This window comes from Colletotrichum destructivum, chromosome 7 (assembly GCF_034447905.1).
Source record: "Colletotrichum destructivum chromosome 7, complete sequence".
Classification (NCBI taxonomy): Eukaryota; Fungi; Ascomycota; class Sordariomycetes; order Glomerellales; family Glomerellaceae; genus Colletotrichum; species Colletotrichum destructivum.
In genome coordinates, this window is record NC_085902.1 from 3391638 (window position 1) to 3409445 (window position 17808).

At 56.6% G+C, this 17808-nt stretch overlaps 8 protein-coding genes across 8 annotated transcripts; 4 read left to right on the forward strand and 4 right to left on the reverse strand.

Annotated features, from left to right (window-relative positions):
• Positions 1–38: 38 nt before the first annotated feature.
• On the forward strand, positions 39–1798 carry CDEST_11588 (Putative transport and Golgi organization protein). The gene has a single exon (XM_062927744.1). The coding sequence runs from the start codon at positions 542–544 to the stop codon at positions 1601–1603; it is 1062 nt and encodes a 353-aa protein (XP_062783795.1). The 5' UTR covers positions 39–541; the 3' UTR covers positions 1604–1798.
• A 494-nt stretch (positions 1799–2292) lies between these two features.
• On the forward strand, positions 2293–3327 carry CDEST_11589 (uncharacterized protein; the record flags this gene model as incomplete). Its single annotated transcript, XM_062927745.1, has 1 exon — positions 2293–3327. The coding sequence occupies one exon, from the start codon at positions 2293–2295 to the stop codon at positions 3325–3327; it is 1035 nt and encodes a 344-aa protein (XP_062783796.1).
• An 8-nt stretch (positions 3328–3335) lies between these two features.
• On the forward strand, positions 3336–4319 carry CDEST_11590 (uncharacterized protein; the record flags this gene model as incomplete). Its single annotated transcript, XM_062927746.1, has 1 exon — positions 3336–4319. One exon carries the CDS (start codon positions 3336–3338, stop codon positions 4317–4319), a length of 984 nt encoding a protein of 327 aa, XP_062783797.1.
• A 191-nt stretch (positions 4320–4510) lies between these two features.
• Positions 4511–6653, reverse strand: CDEST_11591 (Putative transcription factor TFIIH subunit p52/Tfb2, transcription factor Tfb2). Its single transcript, XM_062927747.1, has 3 exons — positions 6357–6653; positions 6172–6259; positions 4511–6102 (listed from the first exon to the last, which is right to left on the reverse strand). Exons 1-3 carry the CDS (start codon positions 6487–6489, stop codon positions 4830–4832), a joined length of 1494 nt encoding a protein of 497 aa, XP_062783798.1. The 5' UTR covers positions 6490–6653; the 3' UTR covers positions 4511–4829.
• Positions 6654–6876: 223 nt separating this feature from the next.
• Positions 6877–8048, forward strand: CDEST_11592 (Putative Thioesterase domain, HotDog domain superfamily, acyl-coenzyme A thioesterase 13). Its single transcript, XM_062927748.1, has 8 exons — positions 6877–7019; positions 7074–7114; positions 7208–7223; positions 7282–7347; positions 7406–7520; positions 7603–7668; positions 7721–7799; positions 7863–8048. Exons 1-8 carry the CDS (start codon positions 6981–6983, stop codon positions 7933–7935), a joined length of 495 nt encoding a protein of 164 aa, XP_062783799.1. The 5' UTR covers positions 6877–6980; the 3' UTR covers positions 7936–8048.
• Position 8049: 1 nt separating this feature from the next.
• On the reverse strand, positions 8050–9620 carry CDEST_11593 (uncharacterized protein). The gene is made up of 3 exons (XM_062927749.1): positions 9272–9620; positions 8690–9179; positions 8050–8578 (listed from the first exon to the last, which is right to left on the reverse strand). The coding sequence occupies exons 1-3, from the start codon at positions 9439–9441 to the stop codon at positions 8312–8314; spliced, it is 927 nt and encodes a 308-aa protein (XP_062783800.1). The 5' UTR covers positions 9442–9620; the 3' UTR covers positions 8050–8311.
• Positions 9621–11797: 2177 nt separating this feature from the next.
• Positions 11798–13959, reverse strand: CDEST_11594 (Putative GDSL lipase/esterase, SGNH hydrolase superfamily). Its single transcript, XM_062927750.1, has 4 exons — positions 13230–13959; positions 13141–13163; positions 12360–13053; positions 11798–12272 (listed from the first exon to the last, which is right to left on the reverse strand). The coding sequence occupies exons 1-4, from the start codon at positions 13349–13351 to the stop codon at positions 12119–12121; spliced, it is 993 nt and encodes a 330-aa protein (XP_062783801.1). The 5' UTR covers positions 13352–13959; the 3' UTR covers positions 11798–12118.
• Positions 13960–14307: 348 nt separating this feature from the next.
• CDEST_11595 (Putative pre-mRNA-splicing factor 38) lies at positions 14308–17807 on the reverse strand. Its single transcript, XM_062927751.1, has 4 exons — positions 15715–17807; positions 15575–15656; positions 14929–15522; positions 14308–14835 (listed from the first exon to the last, which is right to left on the reverse strand). Exons 1-4 carry the CDS (start codon positions 16630–16632, stop codon positions 14789–14791), a joined length of 1641 nt encoding a protein of 546 aa, XP_062783802.1. The 5' UTR covers positions 16633–17807; the 3' UTR covers positions 14308–14788.
• Between the last annotated feature and the right edge of the window lies 1 nt (position 17808).

Sequence of the window (17808 nt, forward strand, 5' to 3'; positions counted from 1 at the left end):
GTTGCTCGGAGTGGAAACGAACGGCCACCAGCCAACAGCCCGCCAAGCTCCAGCGTCAGGCGATGCGATGCGTGACCCCAACTTCCCAAGACCGAGGCAACGCTACTACCTTTGAGCCAAGCTGAGCTTAGCAGGACTGATCTTATTTTCGTTTTCTCTTTCCAGGTGGACTGATTATCAGATTTCGGCGGCATAAAAGACCCAAAAAAAGTCGAGGACGCTGGCTCGACTTTGTTCTGACGCACCAGTATTGAAACCCCAGACACCACGAGCATCCAGTCATAGACATCCACGTCAGGGCGTTGATTCATACCAATCCTCAACCTGCTAGGCCGCAACCAGTTTCACTGCCCCGCCCGTCCAAAGAACAGAACAAAACCGAAAACGTTGTCGAGTAGATGCGAATGAAACCAGCGAGTAAAAGAATAAAAAGCAGCATTCAGGGCCATTAATCTCAGACTACAAAAAGGGACAAGAGGTCTTTCCGAGAACCGCATCGACTCTCCAGGCACCGAGGGTTAGCAAATACGAGCGCGAGATCATGTGCATCGTCCTCCTTACCACCGCACATCCCGACTACGCTCTCATTGTCATCGACAATCGAGACGAGTTCATCCTGCGCCCGACATCTCGCCCGCACTGGTGGTCACACCCGTCCGGCGCCTCCGTCCTCTCCGCCCGCGACCTCCAAAGAGCGGAGAAGGGGACGTGGCTCGGCATTACCAAGACAGGACAACTAGCCGTGCTCACCAACTACCGCGAAACCAACACGCAGGATGCGACCCATCCAATCCACGCCGCTCGCAGTCGCGGCGGCATGGTCACGGCTTGGCTGGGATCCGACCCTACCGAGCCCGCGTCGGAATCGGCGAACCACCTCGTCAAGGATGGGGGCGTCAAGGGCGTCGGCGGCTTCTCCATGGTAGCCGGTAAGTTGAAGAGAAAGCGCGGCGGTGGCGACGACGAAAAGCCCCAACGCGCGCTCGAAGGCATTGCCATTATTTCGAACCGCTGTGACGACCTTGAGGACGTGCCGTGGATCGCCGAGAAGCGTGGCGAGGTATATGGCCTTAGCAACACTGGCTACGACGACCCCAAACCGTGGCCCAAGGTCGAACACGGAAAGCGGCTCGTCAAGGAGGCCATCCAGGAGGCCGTAGCTGGGGACCTGGACGAGAACGCACTCGCCGAGCGCCTTTTCGAGGTGCTCGACACCGACTCGTTGCCCAAGCACCCCGACATGAGCCTGGCGGACTACATCAAGGAGTTGAAGCAGTCCATCTTTGTTCCCGCGTTGGGTGATGACGCCCATCGCAAGGCCATGGAGGAGGCCGTTTCGAGGGGGCCGGGCCATTGGGCAACCGACGACCAGATGGCCGCCGAGGGTCTGCAGTTGGGCGAGCGACCGGATCCGCCGGCGCAGGCCAGCATGGGCTTCGAGGTGGGCTTGTACGGCACGCAGCGTCAGACCGTCATCATGGTCGATTGGGACGGGAATGTCACGTATCGCGAACGAGCGCTGTGGGACGGCAACGGAAACCCGATCGAGAGGGGCCAGGGCGATGAGGTGTTCAAGTTCAAGATCGAGGGGTGGGAGAGCTGAGGGAACCACGTTGCATTCAGAGGCGGTACTGCATCAGTCCATTATTTTACCGGAGCATCGGTTATTGTATCATGGCTTGGAATATGTAGATGATGGTAATGAGTTAAGAGGTTCGTTTAGATGAAGCTTTGCCTTTTTATGTCCACAGAAAGGGCACTTGTCCTATGGTTAGAACGAAAGAAAGTGGCATGCAGAGGAGCGATTGTCCGTTGTCCAGAAGAGCTCAATCCTGTATCTATGCCCGTTATACCGCGTGAATAGGTGAGGGAGGGAGGCAAGACCACAGCGCGTGTAAGTCATGATGAGGAAGCTGTACCGACGTCTGACCTTCCGTCCAAGCCTTCATATCATTCAGTCAACTTGAGATGTACATACTACTCTTGTGGCAGGAGGCAGCTGCATGTGCGTGAATCAGACTATGCACCTCAGAGAAAAACTGGTCATCGGCCGTGTCCTTGGACGTCGACGCGTCCTCCAAACACGCAACAACAACAACAAGATCAGAGCACCCATTTTCATCTGAACCTCACTTCACCTCAGCCTTGCACTAGCCCAGCTCAACGTAGCTCAACTCACGACGGTCTACAGGGGCATTCTGAAGACGCCCGTATTCATCTCTTGTCGTCCGAATTAACAATCCCATCCTCCTTCTTTCCTCTCCTTCCCCCTCCTCTCTCTCTCCTCCAGAAATGCCCTCCGCAGAGCCCGGTTCTCGTTCACTTGGCTTAGTACTCCTCGCCCACACGACGCGCTGCATCGTCGCCATCTTCATCCATCTATTCGGCCTCTTCCGCATTAACTTGCGTCTGATTCCGCAGTGGTTTCGTTTCTTGCTCATAGCGATCAAGCTCGTTGGCCGCGCAGTCACCGAGTCGGCCGGCATTGTTTCGGTTTCGACAAAGAAAACAGTCGCCGCCTGGAAAGGGACGTTTGCCATTCTTCTCTGGGCCGTACCTTACACCTTTTTCCTCTTTTTCTTCATCCTGCAAGCTGCTCTCTTCGTTGTCGTCCTGGAAGAATGCGAGACCGTCTACCTGGGACTTCGTTCCTCCCGCTTCGGAACCGCGGTTCTTGGGTTCCTCCTGAACGAGGAGTTGCTACCGCCGTCGCCGCTCGACCGACCATCTCCGGACCCGTGGGACCCGTCCATCGCAGCAACGGACCGAATCTTGAGCGTGCCAGAGAGATCACCGTCGTTTCGAGCATTGTCGACGCCCAGCCTGTTTACCACCAGCCAGGCCAAAAAGCCGTGCAGCCGGATCCTGACATTCCTGAAAGGTCTCTCAACATATCTGTCCACGATGATGAACACGACGACAACTCAAACTCCTCCCGAGCGAACAGGAATGATGACGCCCGAGCAGATGGCGATACAAAGCTTACGCAATCTTCAGGGGCCCCTTCAATTTACGCGGGCCGACCAGTCATACAGAGTGGAAGCAGCCACCAACTACATATCGATGTTCAAAGACGCCGTGCTGTTAGAGATCGTCAAGTGCTGGCAGAGATTTCCCACCCCAACGCGTCTACACGGGTTCCTTCTCGAGACCGGACCGCGCTTAAGCGACGCGACACAGCAGACCAGAATGGAGAGAAGCATGTCATCCCGCCGAGGTTGTCTCGACTCCCATCAACATGTTACCGCGGTGCACGACGTCTCTCAGCTAGCTTCTCCAACGGAGGGCCTCTTTCCAGCAACCCAACTGTTGCCAGCCATAGTATAAGCGCCGTCATGGGCACTGCCGCCAGTTGTTCCACGGCCGCATGTGCCCAGTTTTCCACAGGCACCGCTGACACCTCCAACACTGCAGACGACGCAGGCTATTCGACATGTAAACCCGAAGGATTTCACGCATCGGCCTACGGAGGCGATATAGTACCCAGCGCCCTTCATTCGGCAGCAAAGAGCCCAGTCCTGGCCGATTATGAGCACAGCGCCCCTTGCTCTGAGCGACAATCCCAGCACCATCCTCAACCCTCCGGTCGACGAGATGCCGACAAGAAGCGTCTCCCCAAGTCCCGCACGTTGACTGTCCTGTCCAACCTTACGGCCTCTCTTTCGAGGTCGTCGCTGGCCAGCTTCGCCGGAAGCGAGCGCAAAGCATCCCAGCATACCGTGTCGTCTCGCAAGACCAGCAGCTCTTCAACCTTTGCCTCCAATGCGCCGACCAGAACTGCGACGCCAACGAGTCCCGAAGTCAATCCGCTCATCATCACCACGGCTCAGCCCTCGGCGTACTGGTCGGGCCGTTTCTTATCCTTGCAAGACCGCTTCCAAGGCGAATCACTGCAGGAGAAGACGCTGTCCATCTTTGTGGCCGCGCACGCATCCAAGTCCACCATTCTGGACCAGCAGCGAGAAGTCTACCAGCGTCGCGGCAACCTTCCCCTGAGCACGACCACCGCCCTCGACCGTTACGGCACCAACGCCGCCGTCCAGGAAGCTGAGCGTCTCTCGGACGAAGACAACCGGTGTCTGCGCATCTTTCTACACCTCGACGCCCTTTGCGGCACCCCCGAAGCTCAGAAGAGCCTGCATGTCTGGCAGGAGGCATACGCGCGCCGTGCGGGACGCGATGTTCTCTTGCCGCAAGGTGCAAGCGTGGAGAAGGGCTTCGTCGCACGTCTCTTTAGCGGGAGAAGCAGACGGAGTTTAGGAAGCTCTCGATCGGGCAAGGAGACGATGAAGGGCAAGCAGCTATTGACTGCTTTCTAATGAGTATCAGAGGGATATCAGGGGAGTCCGAAAGCGTGTTAAAACCGATAAAGGCATCGTTTTAATATTGGCGTTTATTTTATGTTGGCATTGGACCAGAAGGGGATACGCGGGGGAAACCTGCATCAGCACATTGTTCGACTCAAGAGGGCATAGAGAGCCGGGTCTTCTGTTGTAAAAATACAACGCCTGTACGAAATAAGAAGTTATTCGTGCTTATGTTTAGATAGCGGTTACGAGAGAGAGAGATGAAGAAAAACTTGGCTGTTAGGATGACCAAATACCCATTTGACTTTCTACACCGAACCATGACCGTCTCCGTCCCCAACGCCTGCTAATGCATTTAAGTGACCATGTGGTGTTATATCGGCACCTCGCTCCCCTCCCCCCTGCACTTCTATGTCTGTCCTCGCAATGTCTGTCCCCTCAATCTGTTGCCAGAGGCTGCCCCCCAAAACCTAAGCACCATTGCTCTCTCTTTCTCTCTCTCTCTCACACACACACACACATCTAGTCCTCAGCCTTCTTCCTCAGCTTGAGATAGTCCCTAATCTGCTCGTGCTTGCTCGCAAAGAACATGCCGAGCTTGTCGTTGCGCCACACGAGCACGCCGATCTCAGCGGCGTAGCCGGCGATGTCCTCATACTCCTTGGGGCTGTCAAAGTCGCGGAAAAGGAAGCCGCTCGTCGTCGTCATGCGCTCCGTCTCGAGCTGCCACAGCCGGATCTGGTCGACGACGGTGGGCGGCAACACGGGCCTGCTGCGCACAGCGGCCATGCGGTGCATCTGCTCGTGCGCGTGCGCAGCGAGGTACGAGATTATCTGGTCGGCCGTGATGCCGCGCTCGACGGCGTTGCGGATCGAGTTGCGCGTCAGCCGGCCCGACACCATGTCGGCGAAGCGCAGCTTGAGCTTGCAGAAGAGCGAGAGCACGGCGATCTGCAAGGGAGTCTGGCCGTAGGCGTATACTCTGTAGTTCGTCTCGACGATGATGCTGCCGCCGCCCTTGCCCTCCTCGCTGCCGCCCGGCGTGAGGCCGTTGGAGGGAGGGGGCCGCGGGCCGGTTGCAGCGGCGAGAGCGGCGGAGAAGCCGGCGCCGGCGCTGCGAAGGGCGCTGGAGCTGCTCGTGAGGGTCGTCGCGAGGCGGGTCGGGAAATACTGCTGGGGCTTATGTGAGGGGATATAGATCAAGCCAAAGTCGAGCAGGCTGGGCAGCATGTTGCGGCGCGCCTCGGTAAGGGCGTTTGTGTCGTAGGCCCTGCCGAGCTCAAGGCTGGCGAGGAGGAAGAGGAAGCTCAGCATATCGGTGCTCTCCATTCCGGCGGCGTCCTCAGCGTGGTCGGTGGCCTCGAGCCACAGCAGCAGCAGGGTCCAGACCTGGGCGTTAGCCTCCTGCAAGAGGAAGGTAAAGCCGGCTTGGGTGATGCCGACGGCGGACCCCTGGCGGCGGACGAGCTGGCCGGCGACGAGCAGGTTCTTAACGGACGACTTAGGTCCGCCCAGGTCGGCGCCGCCGGGGTTAACCGTGTTGACGATGTAGTGCAGGATATCCTCCCACTTGCGGCGGGCGTAACGGTCGAGGAAGGGGACCGTGATCTCGGGCGGGACGGGGAGGGAAGAGGGCACGCCGAACGAGTTGTGAGTGCCGCCGCCCTCGAGGGCGAGGCGCAGCGAGCTCTTGAAGTTCGTCGTGAGCTGCATCTCCTGGGGGCGTTCCTTCGAAGGGACCGTGATCTGGAGGATGTGGAGGCTGCGGAGCGTCGAGATGGCCTGGTCTTTCTGCCTGCAAGACGGTCGACAAGTTCTGGGTTAGACAAGGACACACTGCGGATTTCGGGCTGGGCGCTCGCACCTTCGCGACTCCGGCTTGACCCAGACGTCCAAATCTTCCAATAACATGGGCTTCGGCATGTAGAGAATGGCCATGACAATGGTTTTTGCTGGGAGGGGAGGGGTTTTGGGTCAGTGACCTTGCGTTTTCCGACGGCGCGAACGACTACCCCCTCGCGTCGACTGGGAGGACAGGCTGCTGCTCACCCAACGGCGGAATCATTCTTCGGAAGATGGCAAAGGCCGTCGAGGGCTGCAGGTAGAGTTTCCTGAACGTCGTGCCCGGCAGCTTCTCCAGGTAGTCGGCCAGCTGGAGCGATTGACCCGAGCTGACCGACATGATGGGCGATTGTGCGCGCGGAGGGTTGGTTGGGCGATGGTGTTGGTGTGGTATGTTATCTCATATTCGGGAGAAGGAGCCGCCGCAAGATTCGGGATCGGGGGGGTCGGGTTCGTGGGTGGGAGGGCGAGGAATCTTGGTGATCGTCGTGGGTTGAATCGAGGGAAGTTCACGATTATTGCGACGGACCCATTCATCATCGTTCAATGATTGAATAACCAAGGTATGTGCAGGGGTCAGCGGAAGTTTCCGCCTCAGGCAGGGGTCTTTCGAGGAAGGCAAGCAAGCCTGTGTCGTCTTATCTTATCCTACCTTAGCTTAGGTCTTGTCTTATCTAAATCTTATCGCAATCGATACGTACCTCCAACCCCCCAAACGTCATCCTCCCGATCCCATTCCAGCTTGCCGAAGCTTGCCGAGTTCACTCTTGGTGTTGTCCAATTCTCTCACTCGTGCTCAATTCAGTTCAGATAGCTACTGAAGACCTCAAGATGCCTCCCAAGCTGCCTCCCTTGCGCTTTGTGCGCTCTGTAAGTCTATGAATAGGCAAGTGCAGTGAAATTGGCACCTAACCCATCCACTAGGTTCTCAACTCATTTGCCAAAGAATCTGGCCTTGAGCCGAGGTGAGTCGACTTGCACGCGAGCGCACGGCTTCAAATCCAGCTCTCCGTTTCTCTCAAGTGTAGTCCTGGAGCGAAAGCACTGACATATACTAGATTGTTCGGTAACAATGTACGAGGAAGGGTGTTTAGCTAGTCTTCAGACGATAACGTAGCTCACTCGCCTCTAGTTCCGGGTGACCGGCGCCGCGGTGGGCAAGGTCGATTTTGAGCTGGCCATCCAAAAGGAACACACGGTATGTTCTCGCATTCCCCTTCTTTTAGCTGGAATAGTGTCCGGCTGACTTGTTCAAGAACCGTCTTTCCACGATCCATGGCGGCACTCTTGCCAGTCTCGTCGATCTCGGCGGCTCTTTGGCCGTGGCCTCCAAGGGCCGCTTCATGACGGGCGTCTCAACTGACATCAACGGTATGCCTCCGTTCATAACCACCAAAACGAAACTCCACGGGTAAGCAGCCAGGCATTACTTGTAGAATCTGACAGAAAATAGTCACGTATCTGAACCCGGGGGGAAAGCCCGGCGACATCATGACGGGCACTGCCATCTGTGACAAGAGTGAGCCCCAGTCAGCTGAGATTCTAGGAAACAATGAGTTGATTTATCGCAGTGGGACGCACCCTCGCATACACGACCGTTACCTTCTTCAACAAAAAGGGAGAGCTTGCCGCGCGAGGCAGTCACACCAAGTGAGTCTCAGGCACTCGGGCGGGGGGGGGGGGACTGAGTTGTCGTATGCTAACACGGTCCAGATACATTGCAAAGACATGGGAGACGGAGGACTTTGTGGCGCCGGATGAGTATGTAGCGGAGGAAGAGAAGTAAAGAAACCTCACGGCATTCTCCAGTTGGAGGAACGATGGCATTGCATGCAGCGAGGATAATAGTATAGATTCTTGTAAGACATACATTTCTTCATCAGTTAACGCAAGTGGTATCATCACGCTCCAAAGGTATCATTTCGAAAACGAGAATGGTGCTCTCATTTTCCCTCCGTCCTCGGACATCTTGCACAATCCACAGTCATTGTTATGATCATGGGTCGCAATCATCAAACCTCCGGTCTCAAAGTCTGTCATCAAAGAAGAAAACATCCCAGACTTGTCAATCCACAACGGGATTTGATAGTCTTGGAAAATAATTGTCGTTTGTTGTGTTGTTGTCGATCGTGGTGTAGCCCATTTGACCGCACGAAGTGAGCTTAGACGGCCTCGACGTCGATGCTCTTGCGATGCTCCTCCTTCACCCGAGCCCGCGGCAGGGCGTACTTCTCCACGGTAGCCAGCACGAACAGAAGCGCGAGGATGACGAACGTGACCCAACTGTTCAGGATGGGGTCGATGACATTGGACCAGACCAGTATGCCGCCAGTGAAATAGGGCGCGAAGGCTAGGAAGAAGGTGAAAATCACCGTCCAGACGTTGCGGATCAGCCACAGAATGGCACATGTGAGCATGAGGGTCGACATCTGGGTGGAACCATCGTTAGCAATTCGTCCAAGGAGAGTTTTCACGGTGAACAGCATAAAAATTAATGGTGACGATAGCATGTCAGAAAACGGAGACGGCGGCAGACATACCTTTTGCAGCGAGTCGTCGACGACCTTCTTGCGGGCCTTGGCCGTGTAGACCATGGTGCCGATGGCACAGCCGAGGTTGGTGACGCAGAGGACCAGGTTGATGATGGCCGACGCCATGCTCCTGTTGTAGATGCTCATGAACAAATCCATATCGGCGTTGTGCCTCTCGGTGAAGGACCTCTGGATGAAGATGCTGAGGGAGATGCTCATGACGACAACGCTGCCCAAGCAGATCCAGATGACGGCGCCGAGGGCCCACTTCCTCCCGATGCGGTACCGTCTGGACGTCTCGTCGGCGCGGGCGAGGTTCAGGGCTCGGGCAAGGTAGAGCAGCGCGAGGAAGATGGCCGCCTCGTAGAGGTGACTGAAGAGGAGGCTGATGATGCCCAGAAACTGCACGGCCACGAAATAGCCATTATTGATTCCGTAGTAGTATCCGAAGTCATTTGTGGCGCCGATAATGGAAGTGATGAGGTACAAAATATGGACGCTGAAAAGAGGGAGAGAAGGGGTCGTTCGTGTCAGTACGGCGCACTGCGGAAGAAGAGAGCGCGGGATCGTGAAGTGAGGATGATAACGTACAATGAATACAGCCCGATGGCGGCCTTGGTGAAGGTCTCCCATCGGCGGCTAGGGTCACGGCGGGTCCCCGTCGAACGGCGGAAGAGGAGCCCGGTGAGGACGATGGCAGGCAAGGTGACCAACCCCACCAGCGTTACGTTCAAGATGTAAAGGAGCGGTGAGGACATCATCACTTCTGCTTTTTCTACAGAGACTGAAATTTTCGCAAGGCTGCGGTGTAAGTGTCTGGATGGCTCCGTCGAGGAACGAGCCTTTTGGGATGTTTGGCGAAGTGGTGCAGGCCGTACTGGAATAGCGTCACACAGAATCCCCCGTGGGGGGGGGTGATCACATTCTTAAGTATTGGCGACCTCACTGCCTAAGACTTGGCGAGGGAGTCCGGGAGGCCTGTGACTGTCATTCGCTTTGGGTCGTCTCTTGTCCCGTCCGCAGACGCTCGCCCACCCCGGCCGGGCGAAATAGAACTGCTGCTGTGCCGCATAAGCCCCGGGCGACGAACCGGCCCCTGGGCCGTCTCACCCCTCCCCATCCAAAGAGAAGCCGGGTACAGCAGTGTAATATGTAGCCAAGCCCCTGCATGGTGCTGCCCGGTCCAATGAGAAGCGGCCTTTCTCGCCTTTGTATACAGGGCGTGCAACTGCGCCCCCCTTTGGGAAGATACGAACATCCTCCAGACACAAAGAGGTGGGGATGTCTCAGAGGGCGAACATAGATCTCTGGGGGGAAACAAGCGGTACGGGCTGACCTGTGCCTTGTGACTTGACGTCGACGGTGTCTTCTCGATAGCCACTGGCGCGTGGGCTGCTGTTCCGCCCCGCAGCGATGGATGCGGGAAGCTTTCAACCTTAAATTTGTTTTACTGGACGAGACTGATGGTTCGTCTCTGTGCGAGATCGACATGGCTAGATGAAAGCAGTTGTACGCCTTGACTGGAACTTTATTGGCACTGCCAGGATACTTTGCAAGCCGTGAAGACGATTATTACCGCGATGTTCATTAGGGGGTGAATATCGTGCCTGTAACCGGCCGTCACAAAACCAGGCCGACAAGGGGGCAGATGCGTTCGGGGTTTCTGGGCACCATTCCTCAAAAGCAAGAGGCTGCTTCTGCTTCTTGTCGGTACGGGACCAATAGTCGACATGAGAAAAATGCCATGATTACGTCGTCCTGTGGTTCTCCCGTTGTCAAGGGGGCGGTGTTTGCTGCGGCTGCGATAGGCAGTAGAGTCTTGGCGATGCAGCTGCATGACTTCCAAACTGGAATTTGTATGCTGTAAGTGCCCATTCCACACAGACAAACTGGCAGCCCAAGTCGCTCCTTTTTTTTTCAAAGAATGGTTTGATCCCATTCAGATGGATGTCCACCTGATAGTGTTGTTTGGACGAGAACTTCAAGTTTCTCCCACTGTTCTTCTGGAGGACGCATGTTTAGCAGCTTCGAGCCTTTATGTTATGTATGGATGTTTTTTTTGTCTCATGACTACACGGCCTGATACTATTCAAGACACTCGCCCTCATCCTGCCCCGCACACTATCCCAATGGTCTTGATGTAAGACGGGCGCCCTTGTGGCATGCACATATTGTGTCTGATGCTGTGGAAGGTGACACTGGGTGCCGGGGGTTCCACCACATCTCCATGAAGGCTCAGTTGTGTAGATAGACCAAACAAGTACCGGTTGAGCTGGAGCAGTATGACACTGGGTCAGGGTGTTACAACAGACAGTAACTGCTGGTCAAGTTCGTGAAAAGAAAATGGAAAAAAAAGGGTGACGTTTCGCCGATGACTAGGCCTGTCAGTTGGGGCCCGGAAAGTGCAAGCGTATGATACTGGGCGAATCCTTCGGGGTCCAGCCACTGACGAACTTTTTATCACCTGTGGTTTGATGCGAGAAACTGTGGAGCGTGAACCCCTGGTTTCCCCATAGCCGCAAACTACACCAGTTGCCCGGAGATGGTGCTGAAAGTCGCCAAGTCTCGCCCTGATTGTGCTCGAACCTGGCACTATGCGTATGGCCGCAACGCATCGTGGCGCGCTTTGTCGAGTTTGACCGCTGCGGCAGCCCAGGCCTTTTCATCCACACCATGAGGGCGTTCTCTCGGAATCTCGCTTCCCCGTTCTCCGCCGGTATCCCGAGTGCAGAGCGTAGGAAATCCAACGCAAGAATCCCGATTTCCTTAGAAACCCACACTCACCCAGGGGTCCTCGAGCCTTCTCGTGAGTATCTCGCAAGACCCGCCGGCAACCAAGTCTAGTGCTGTATAATAAATGCGTCTCCACCGCAGAATCCACTAGCACCTAGATCAGATACGAGGTCTACCCATTGCGGCTCTAGGATTCTTAGGCCATGGCACCGTTCGAGTCGGTTACAACCAAGACCGATCAAGGCGTCTTAAGTTAGCGATACTGTTGATTCAAGCCTGCATGGTTGGTTAGAGTCAAAGTCAATGAGGCCATCTGCTAAATCACTGGCGCCCTCTAGCTTGCGTGAGCCCGTATGAGTGTTGATGTACATGGAATTACACAGACGAGGAACGAAGTGCGTGTCTTGTACACGCGAGTATCATTGTACGTTTAGTTCTTTACAGTTGACAGTTGTGAGGCGTACTGATGTTGCACTCGTATGGACACCGGTGCACCACATGCACCCGGCGCGATTCGGACGTCTATGCTGATGCAATACTCAGACTTGGAAGTCGTCTTTTCCCGCGTCAGAGTCGCAAACGCTGCCAAAAGATTGCGACAGCCACCAAGGGGGGGTGAGGGTTATATACGGAGGTTAATATGTAAACATCCTTGAACATAGATATACAACTCGCACCCAGCAGATCCGGCCCACTTCAAACTGATCAGCAGACATTCGGCCCGGCCGCCAGCGCCGCACCGACCGTCTCGGCGACGGCGTCGTGGATCGGGTACGTCGGGTGTAGCGAGTTGAGCCAGAAGTACTCGTTGACCCTGTAGGTGCAGCTCTCCACGAGGGTATCCTCCGCACCGGTCCCGCTGTGGTCGTTCATCAGTCAGTTCTTTCCCCCCGCATCATAGACAGAGGCAAAAAAAAAAAAAGGGGGGGGGGATGGTTGGACTCACTTCTCATACGCCTCGCAGTACCCCGTCGTGTTCTTCAGACCCTTGGTCGCCTCGAACGCGCCCACGTTGTCCAGGGCGCCGTTGAACACGGCGTTGGCGTCCACGACCCACGCGTTCGCGCCCTCCCACCCCGTCACGTTGCGCGCCATGTCGCCGACGCGGCCGTTGAAGTCCGCGACATCCTCACGCGCGAGAGTCTGCGCGTCGGCGTTCTCGGCGAGCAGCATCGGCGTGCGGTCGACGGGCGGCACCGTCAGCCAGACGAAGTTGCGCGCGCCGGCGGCGTACAGCTCGGCGGCGAGGCCCTGGTAGACGTCGACGATCCTGGCGTTGAGGGCCGAGGTCGCGGCCGCGCCGTTCCAGTACGAGTTGCCGATGTCGTTGACGCCGATCCAGAAGGCGAAGACGGAGTCGGCGCCGCCCCAGGCCGGCTCGGCGCGGGAGGCGTAGGCGGAGGCGAAGAGGGTCTGGACCTGGTCCTTTAGGGTGAGGACGGTGTCGGCGTAGGGCTTAACGAGGGCGGCGTCGACGGTGGCGCCGCCGAAGGCGAGGTTGTAAGTGTAAAGCAGCGAGGCGTTGTGCTTGACCGTGAGATAGTCGACCCAATTCGGCCCGTTGGAGGAGGTCCAGCCCGGGTAGGAGGGGTTTCCGAGAGGGTTGGAAGGGGAAGGGGCCTCAAGGGAGGTGTTGAAGCCTACAATACAGGTTTTGTGTTGTTAGTCGGGATGGAAGAGCTGGAAGGGGGTACTGTTGATAGGGGGAGTGGGGGGAATCCTCCTACCTGTCTGGGAGTAAGAATCGCCGCTGGCAAATTGTCAGTTCATCCATGGCTTGCCAGTCAGTGCAAATGATTCAATATCCAAGACTCACAAGACAAAGGCGTGCTTGATGCTGGACCAGCCCGGCCACTCCGCGGTCGCCGTGCATGCACGCTTGTCAAGGGCGCTCGCCCCGACGGCCAAGAGGCCCGTAGTCAAGAGAGTCGACTTCATTGTGTCCCGCACTGCTTTCACTAAACGAACGTGGATTTCCAGAAACGAAAGACTCGGGATCGAGACGGAACAGAGACGAAAGCAGGGAACCGAGAGGAGGAGACGGACTCAACAAAGATCGACGCGCTGGATCGACGGGAACCCGGTGACGTTATAAACACCCGGCAACCACTCACAGGAACCGGCACAACGGAACAGGAGCTCCACGAAGGGGGCTCGAGACCTCAATCTACACCTTACCCGACCCATGAAGCCCCCCTCCCGGGAGCCCCTCAATAAACGGAAGGGAGCGAGGAAGCTTTGGACGCTTGCAGGGGGGGAGGGGAAGGGGGCTGTTTGTCGGCCGCGGTTGTGAGGTACCCTCCGGCTCCGCCGAAGGATTTCATGTGTGTCATTGCCGGCATCCGAAGTCCGACGTTGCATATTGTCGGTACTTGATTCACGCCAGCATAACCAGAGCCAGCGTCGGCTTTTGAGTGCGCCTTTCAGGTTCATCGACGCTGCGGTTGAGCTTCTCTTGCCGAGGCTCACTCCTCCTGGTCATTTCAGGGGGGGACGGCTCATCGAACCTTTTCGCTCTGATCCGTGTGGAGAAAAGGCGATGTGTGGAGTTGAGGGCAAAATAAAGTGAAAGTGGACTCGACTTGAGACGGGACGAGATGGGGCCCTTACACAATACTCGGAGATTGGTCGTCACGTGCGCGGGGGGTAAGCCTCCGTTTCGCTGGGCATGGATGAGGTGTGACGAGGGAGGGGGAGAGGAGCGATGATCCTTGACTTTTGGCAATCATTCCGACACGGCGATGAGCACGTTTGTCCTTCGAGACCAGGCCAGAGGGTAGGGGACTGGAGGATCTTCCTGGTTGTATAGACAGATAGATTAATCATCCAGACTCGACGACTAAATTACATGGCTTTTGTCTCATGAACGTTCTCAATGATCAAGGAAGCATTGTCATAGGTATGTGTAGGCAAGGACAAGCCATGAGCTCTTCATCGTTGGGCATGCATCGTCTCGAGTCTCAACCAGGCAAGTATACACTTGGGTCAGGTGGTGAATGAATGAGTTCATGACTTCGTAAATAGCGCCCTCTAAACAATAATACACCAGAAATCCATCCCTATGTATAACCAACCCGGTTGATCTTTGAGAGTGACAGAGTGAGATGAGACTCCCCAGAAGCCAACTTCCGTGGCTGGATTGTCATACATCTGTAGGTATCCCTTCCCAGGTATCCAGCACCGACACTGTCCGTTTTTTTTCTATTGGGGAATAAGTAAAAGTCATTTCGCCATGCCAAAATCCCATCCATCCAGGCAAATGCAACGCAGTCCGTCTCCTCGTTACGACGTCTGTAAGATCTTCTCCAGTTATTCAAACATTTCAGACTGGCCCACAAGTCGTCATCCTCGTAAGAGATAGGACAGGACGTCCCCTTACGTGAGTGTGGCCAGCATGGCGCGCACAAGCTTAGGAGGAGGACCTGTTAGTGTCGCTGTTAGTCTGCGTTGCTGCATGACGAGGCGGCGACGGAGCGCACCTTAGTAGTACTTTGGTACGCTGATGGCCATCCTACCTTTCTTGTCCTTCTCGATCCGCACCCCGCGCCGCGGCTCCTCCACCTTCTCGACCCTTTCCTCGAACAGGACGACGGCGCCGTCGGGCATCTGCTCCGCGCGCACGAGCTCGCGGTTTCCATGCCGTCGGCGGTCGTGAAGCTGGGCCTCGAGCGCCTTGATCTCGGATCGGATGTCCTTGCGCGACCGGGACCGGCTACGACGCCGCTCTGCAACGGCCATAGGCCCAATGGGCACTTCTTCGCTGTACTCGCGGCGCTCGTAGACTGTCGGCGCAGTCGAGGTCGTGTACGACGTCGTGCTGCGAGCCGGAGAGACGTCACGGATGATGGTTGTCTTGTTGACGACTTCCACTGGAGCGGGAGCGGGAGCGGGAGCAGGAGCAGGAGCAGGAGGCGCCGCCTCGTAGATGACCGTAGGAGCGGGCGCTGGAGCAGCGACAACGGTCGGCGGGGCGGGAGGCGGGGCTACCGAGGCGGGAGCTGGAGGAGGCGGGAGTGCGGCCGCTGGTGGAGGAATAGTGTAAATTTCTTCGTGGCGTTCGTCAACAAGATGGGCGGCCGATGAGCGGGCGGCAGCAACCTCAAGTTCACCTAGTAGATGTTAGTAAATTGTGATGGGAGGCTTAAGTTCATAGATGCCTACTCTGTTTGTACTCTTCACTGAGCTTCAGGAGCTCATCGATGTTTTCCTGGCCGAGAGCCTTCAGAACGATGACGGTGTTACCCTATGCAAAATCAGCTAATGCCCCAGTGCGTGCATGTAAAAATAGAGGGCCTCCTCACCTCCTCGATGTACGGGTATCCCAAGTCGATCAGGGCTCGCTTGGACACCAGGCGGGCCGGGATACGGGTCTTGCCCTTCTTGGGGTACATGCTGCGGATAGTCGTTGCGCTTTTGCTGCTGCTCGTCCTGCTGGAAGTACTGCTGGACCGCGAGCTGCTTCGGCGAGAGCTGCTTCGGTGAGAGCTCTTTCTGGTGGACCTCGACACCCTGGACTCCCGGCTGCGATCTCTGCGACGGCGCGACGTGACGACCTCGCGCTCCTTCACTCGCTCGGGCATTCCACGGAACTCCTCGTCGCCATAGTAGCCCGGCTCGGCGATCTGGATCTCGTCGTAGCGCTGGGATGGTGCAGGGCCCAGCTGGCGAGTACGGGGCAAAGGAATCGGGACGTATGGTGGTGCACGGTAATCGTCGCGAGGGTCGCGGGGACGGACGTCTTCTCGGCGGGCTGGCGGAGGATACTCTTCACGCTCGTAGAAGCGGAGCGGACGGCGGTCGAACGTGTCGAGAGAAGACTGACGGCGGACCATGGTCGGACGACGGACCGGAGATGGTTCCCGAAATTCGCGCTGAGGCGCAGGCTCCTTTTCAAAGAACAAGCGGCGGTCGAACTCGCGGTCGAGCGGTTCACCTCGACGAGGGCCGTAGCGGTCTTCCTCGAAATGGCGACGGTCTCTCACAACGTCGTCATCGTAGGCACCGCGGTGTCCGCGGTCATAGGGGCCTCGGTCGTAACGCTCATCCGAGTGGTCTCTGCCACGGCGGGGTGGGGGGCGATAATCGTCACGCTCATCATAGTGACTTCGATCATCAGGGATTCGAGGCGGAGGAGGAACGCGGTCGTCCGGGTATCCGCGGTCGCGTTCCCGCTCGTACATGAAGCGGTCACGATCCCAGCGTTCAGCGCGGCCAGCCATTGTGGATGATTTAAACGTATGTATCGGTGGAAAGTGAAGTAAAAAATAAGTCGAGCTCGGGTATCACAAAGAGTAGCTCAAAAACGTGGTGGCCCAAAAAATAGGGTCCCGGGAGGTCGAAGGTGCGTCTAGTTGTTCCCGGAAGTTGTGGAATGGTCGGGTGATGGCAGGAGTTCGTGGTTGTGAATCTGGGAGAAGTTGTTCGTGTTGCCGTATTCCAGATTTCGGGGCGATGACGACACCTCCGGCGAGAGGGGGGAACGGAGAGATGGGGGGACAGACGGAAAGAGAGGGAAGAGGGGAAAAGCGGGAAGAACGTGTGCAGCAGTAGCAGCAGGGTGGTGGAATTGCTTCACCCTAGGTATGGATGCGAACCACACAGGCAGGCTAATGGCGCCGGTAGTGTCGGTGAAGGCCGTTGACCCGCCCTGGACCTGGTGGGTTTGCTTGGGAATGTGGGTTGGGTTGGATAATGGAACAGCAGCACCGCCCTGCGTTGCGTGGCGTGCGAGTGGCTCTTTCAGGGTTTCTTTAGACTGTTATGTGACTCTGTAACACGGATAGTGAAGGCGTCTGGTGGTCTGTTTGTCGAGTGTTGTCCGTCTGTTTCTGCGTTGTGGGTAGAAAGATGAAGCGTGGGAGTGACAAGACACTCCTGGTTTGGCTGACTGACGGTAGTGGTGATGAGAGGAGATGTGAAAGACACCTCGTGATGTGATGTAAAGCCGGACTCGAATCGACTGGATGGATGGCTGCTGAGTGACTACACACTCACACTCACACTCGTGGTCCTAGTGTGTGTAGCAGCAGTCGTGTTTGGTGGGTGGTAGGCGTGGGTAGCAATAGGCCTATGAGAAGACACAGTGAAGCCGGGTTGCTTCCTTGGAGTCTGCCAGCTGACCTCACCAAACTGGGCCTGTGACCTAATAACGCCCGATAATAGTCGTTGGTCCTTGTCGACACGCTCTCCCTGGTTCTGGCGGGCGATGGTTTGCACTGGAGCCGTTGCGCTGCTGCGGACGGATGATTCGACCCGTCGCACTAGGCTGAGCTGCGGGCGAATCTTGTGATTTTAAGGGTCCTTGGGAGAAAGAGAGGAGACGAGAGTAAGAGAAGAAAAAAGAAGGTGGCTGGGTGAGATGAAGAGGTTTTGTAGTTTCGATCGTTGGGATTTGT

Coding starts and splice junctions, on each gene's coding strand:
- CDEST_11593 (XM_062927749.1), bottom strand. CDS start 9,441: ATGATGTCCTCACCGCTCCTTTACATCTTGAACGTAACGCTGGTGGGG. Junction 9,180..9,271: donor GCCATCGGGCTGTATTCATT/GTACGTTATCAT, acceptor CCCTCTTTTCAG/CGTCCATATTTTGTACCTCA. Junction 8,579..8,689: donor TCGACGACTCGCTGCAAAAG/GTATGTCTGCCG, acceptor GGTTCCACCCAG/ATGTCGACCCTCATGCTCAC.
- CDEST_11594 (XM_062927750.1), bottom strand. CDS start 13,351: ATGAAGTCGACTCTCTTGACTACGGGCCTCTTGGCCGTCGGGGCGAGC. Junction 13,164..13,229: donor ATCAAGCACGCCTTTGTCTT/GTGAGTCTTGGA, acceptor ACAATTTGCCAG/CGGCGATTCTTACTCCCAGA. Junction 12,273..12,359: donor TACTGCGAGGCGTATGAGAA/GTGAGTCCAACC, acceptor GAACGACCACAG/CGGGACCGGTGCGGAGGATA.
- CDEST_11591 (XM_062927747.1), bottom strand. CDS start 6,489: ATGTCGGTCAGCTCGGGTCAATCGCTCCAGCTGGCCGACTACCTGGAG. Junction 6,260..6,356: donor AAGAATGATTCCGCCGTTGG/GTGAGCAGCAGC, acceptor CTCCCCTCCCAG/CAAAAACCATTGTCATGGCC. Junction 6,103..6,171: donor GTCAAGCCGGAGTCGCGAAG/GTGCGAGCGCCC, acceptor ACCGTCTTGCAG/GCAGAAAGACCAGGCCATCT.
- CDEST_11588 (XM_062927744.1), top strand. CDS start 542: ATGTGCATCGTCCTCCTTACCACCGCACATCCCGACTACGCTCTCATT.
- CDEST_11592 (XM_062927748.1), top strand. CDS start 6,981: ATGCCTCCCAAGCTGCCTCCCTTGCGCTTTGTGCGCTCT. Junction 7,348..7,405: donor CCATCCAAAAGGAACACACG/GTATGTTCTCGC, acceptor GACTTGTTCAAG/AACCGTCTTTCCACGATCCA. Junction 7,521..7,602: donor CGTCTCAACTGACATCAACG/GTATGCCTCCGT, acceptor GACAGAAAATAG/TCACGTATCTGAACCCGGGG.
- CDEST_11595 (XM_062927751.1), bottom strand. CDS start 16,632: ATGGCTGGCCGCGCTGAACGCTGGGATCGTGACCGCTTCATGTACGAG. Junction 15,657..15,714: donor GATACCCGTACATCGAGGAG/GTGAGGAGGCCC, acceptor GATTTTGCATAG/GGTAACACCGTCATCGTTCT. Junction 15,523..15,574: donor CAGTGAAGAGTACAAACAGA/GTAGGCATCTAT, acceptor AACATCTACTAG/GTGAACTTGAGGTTGCTGCC.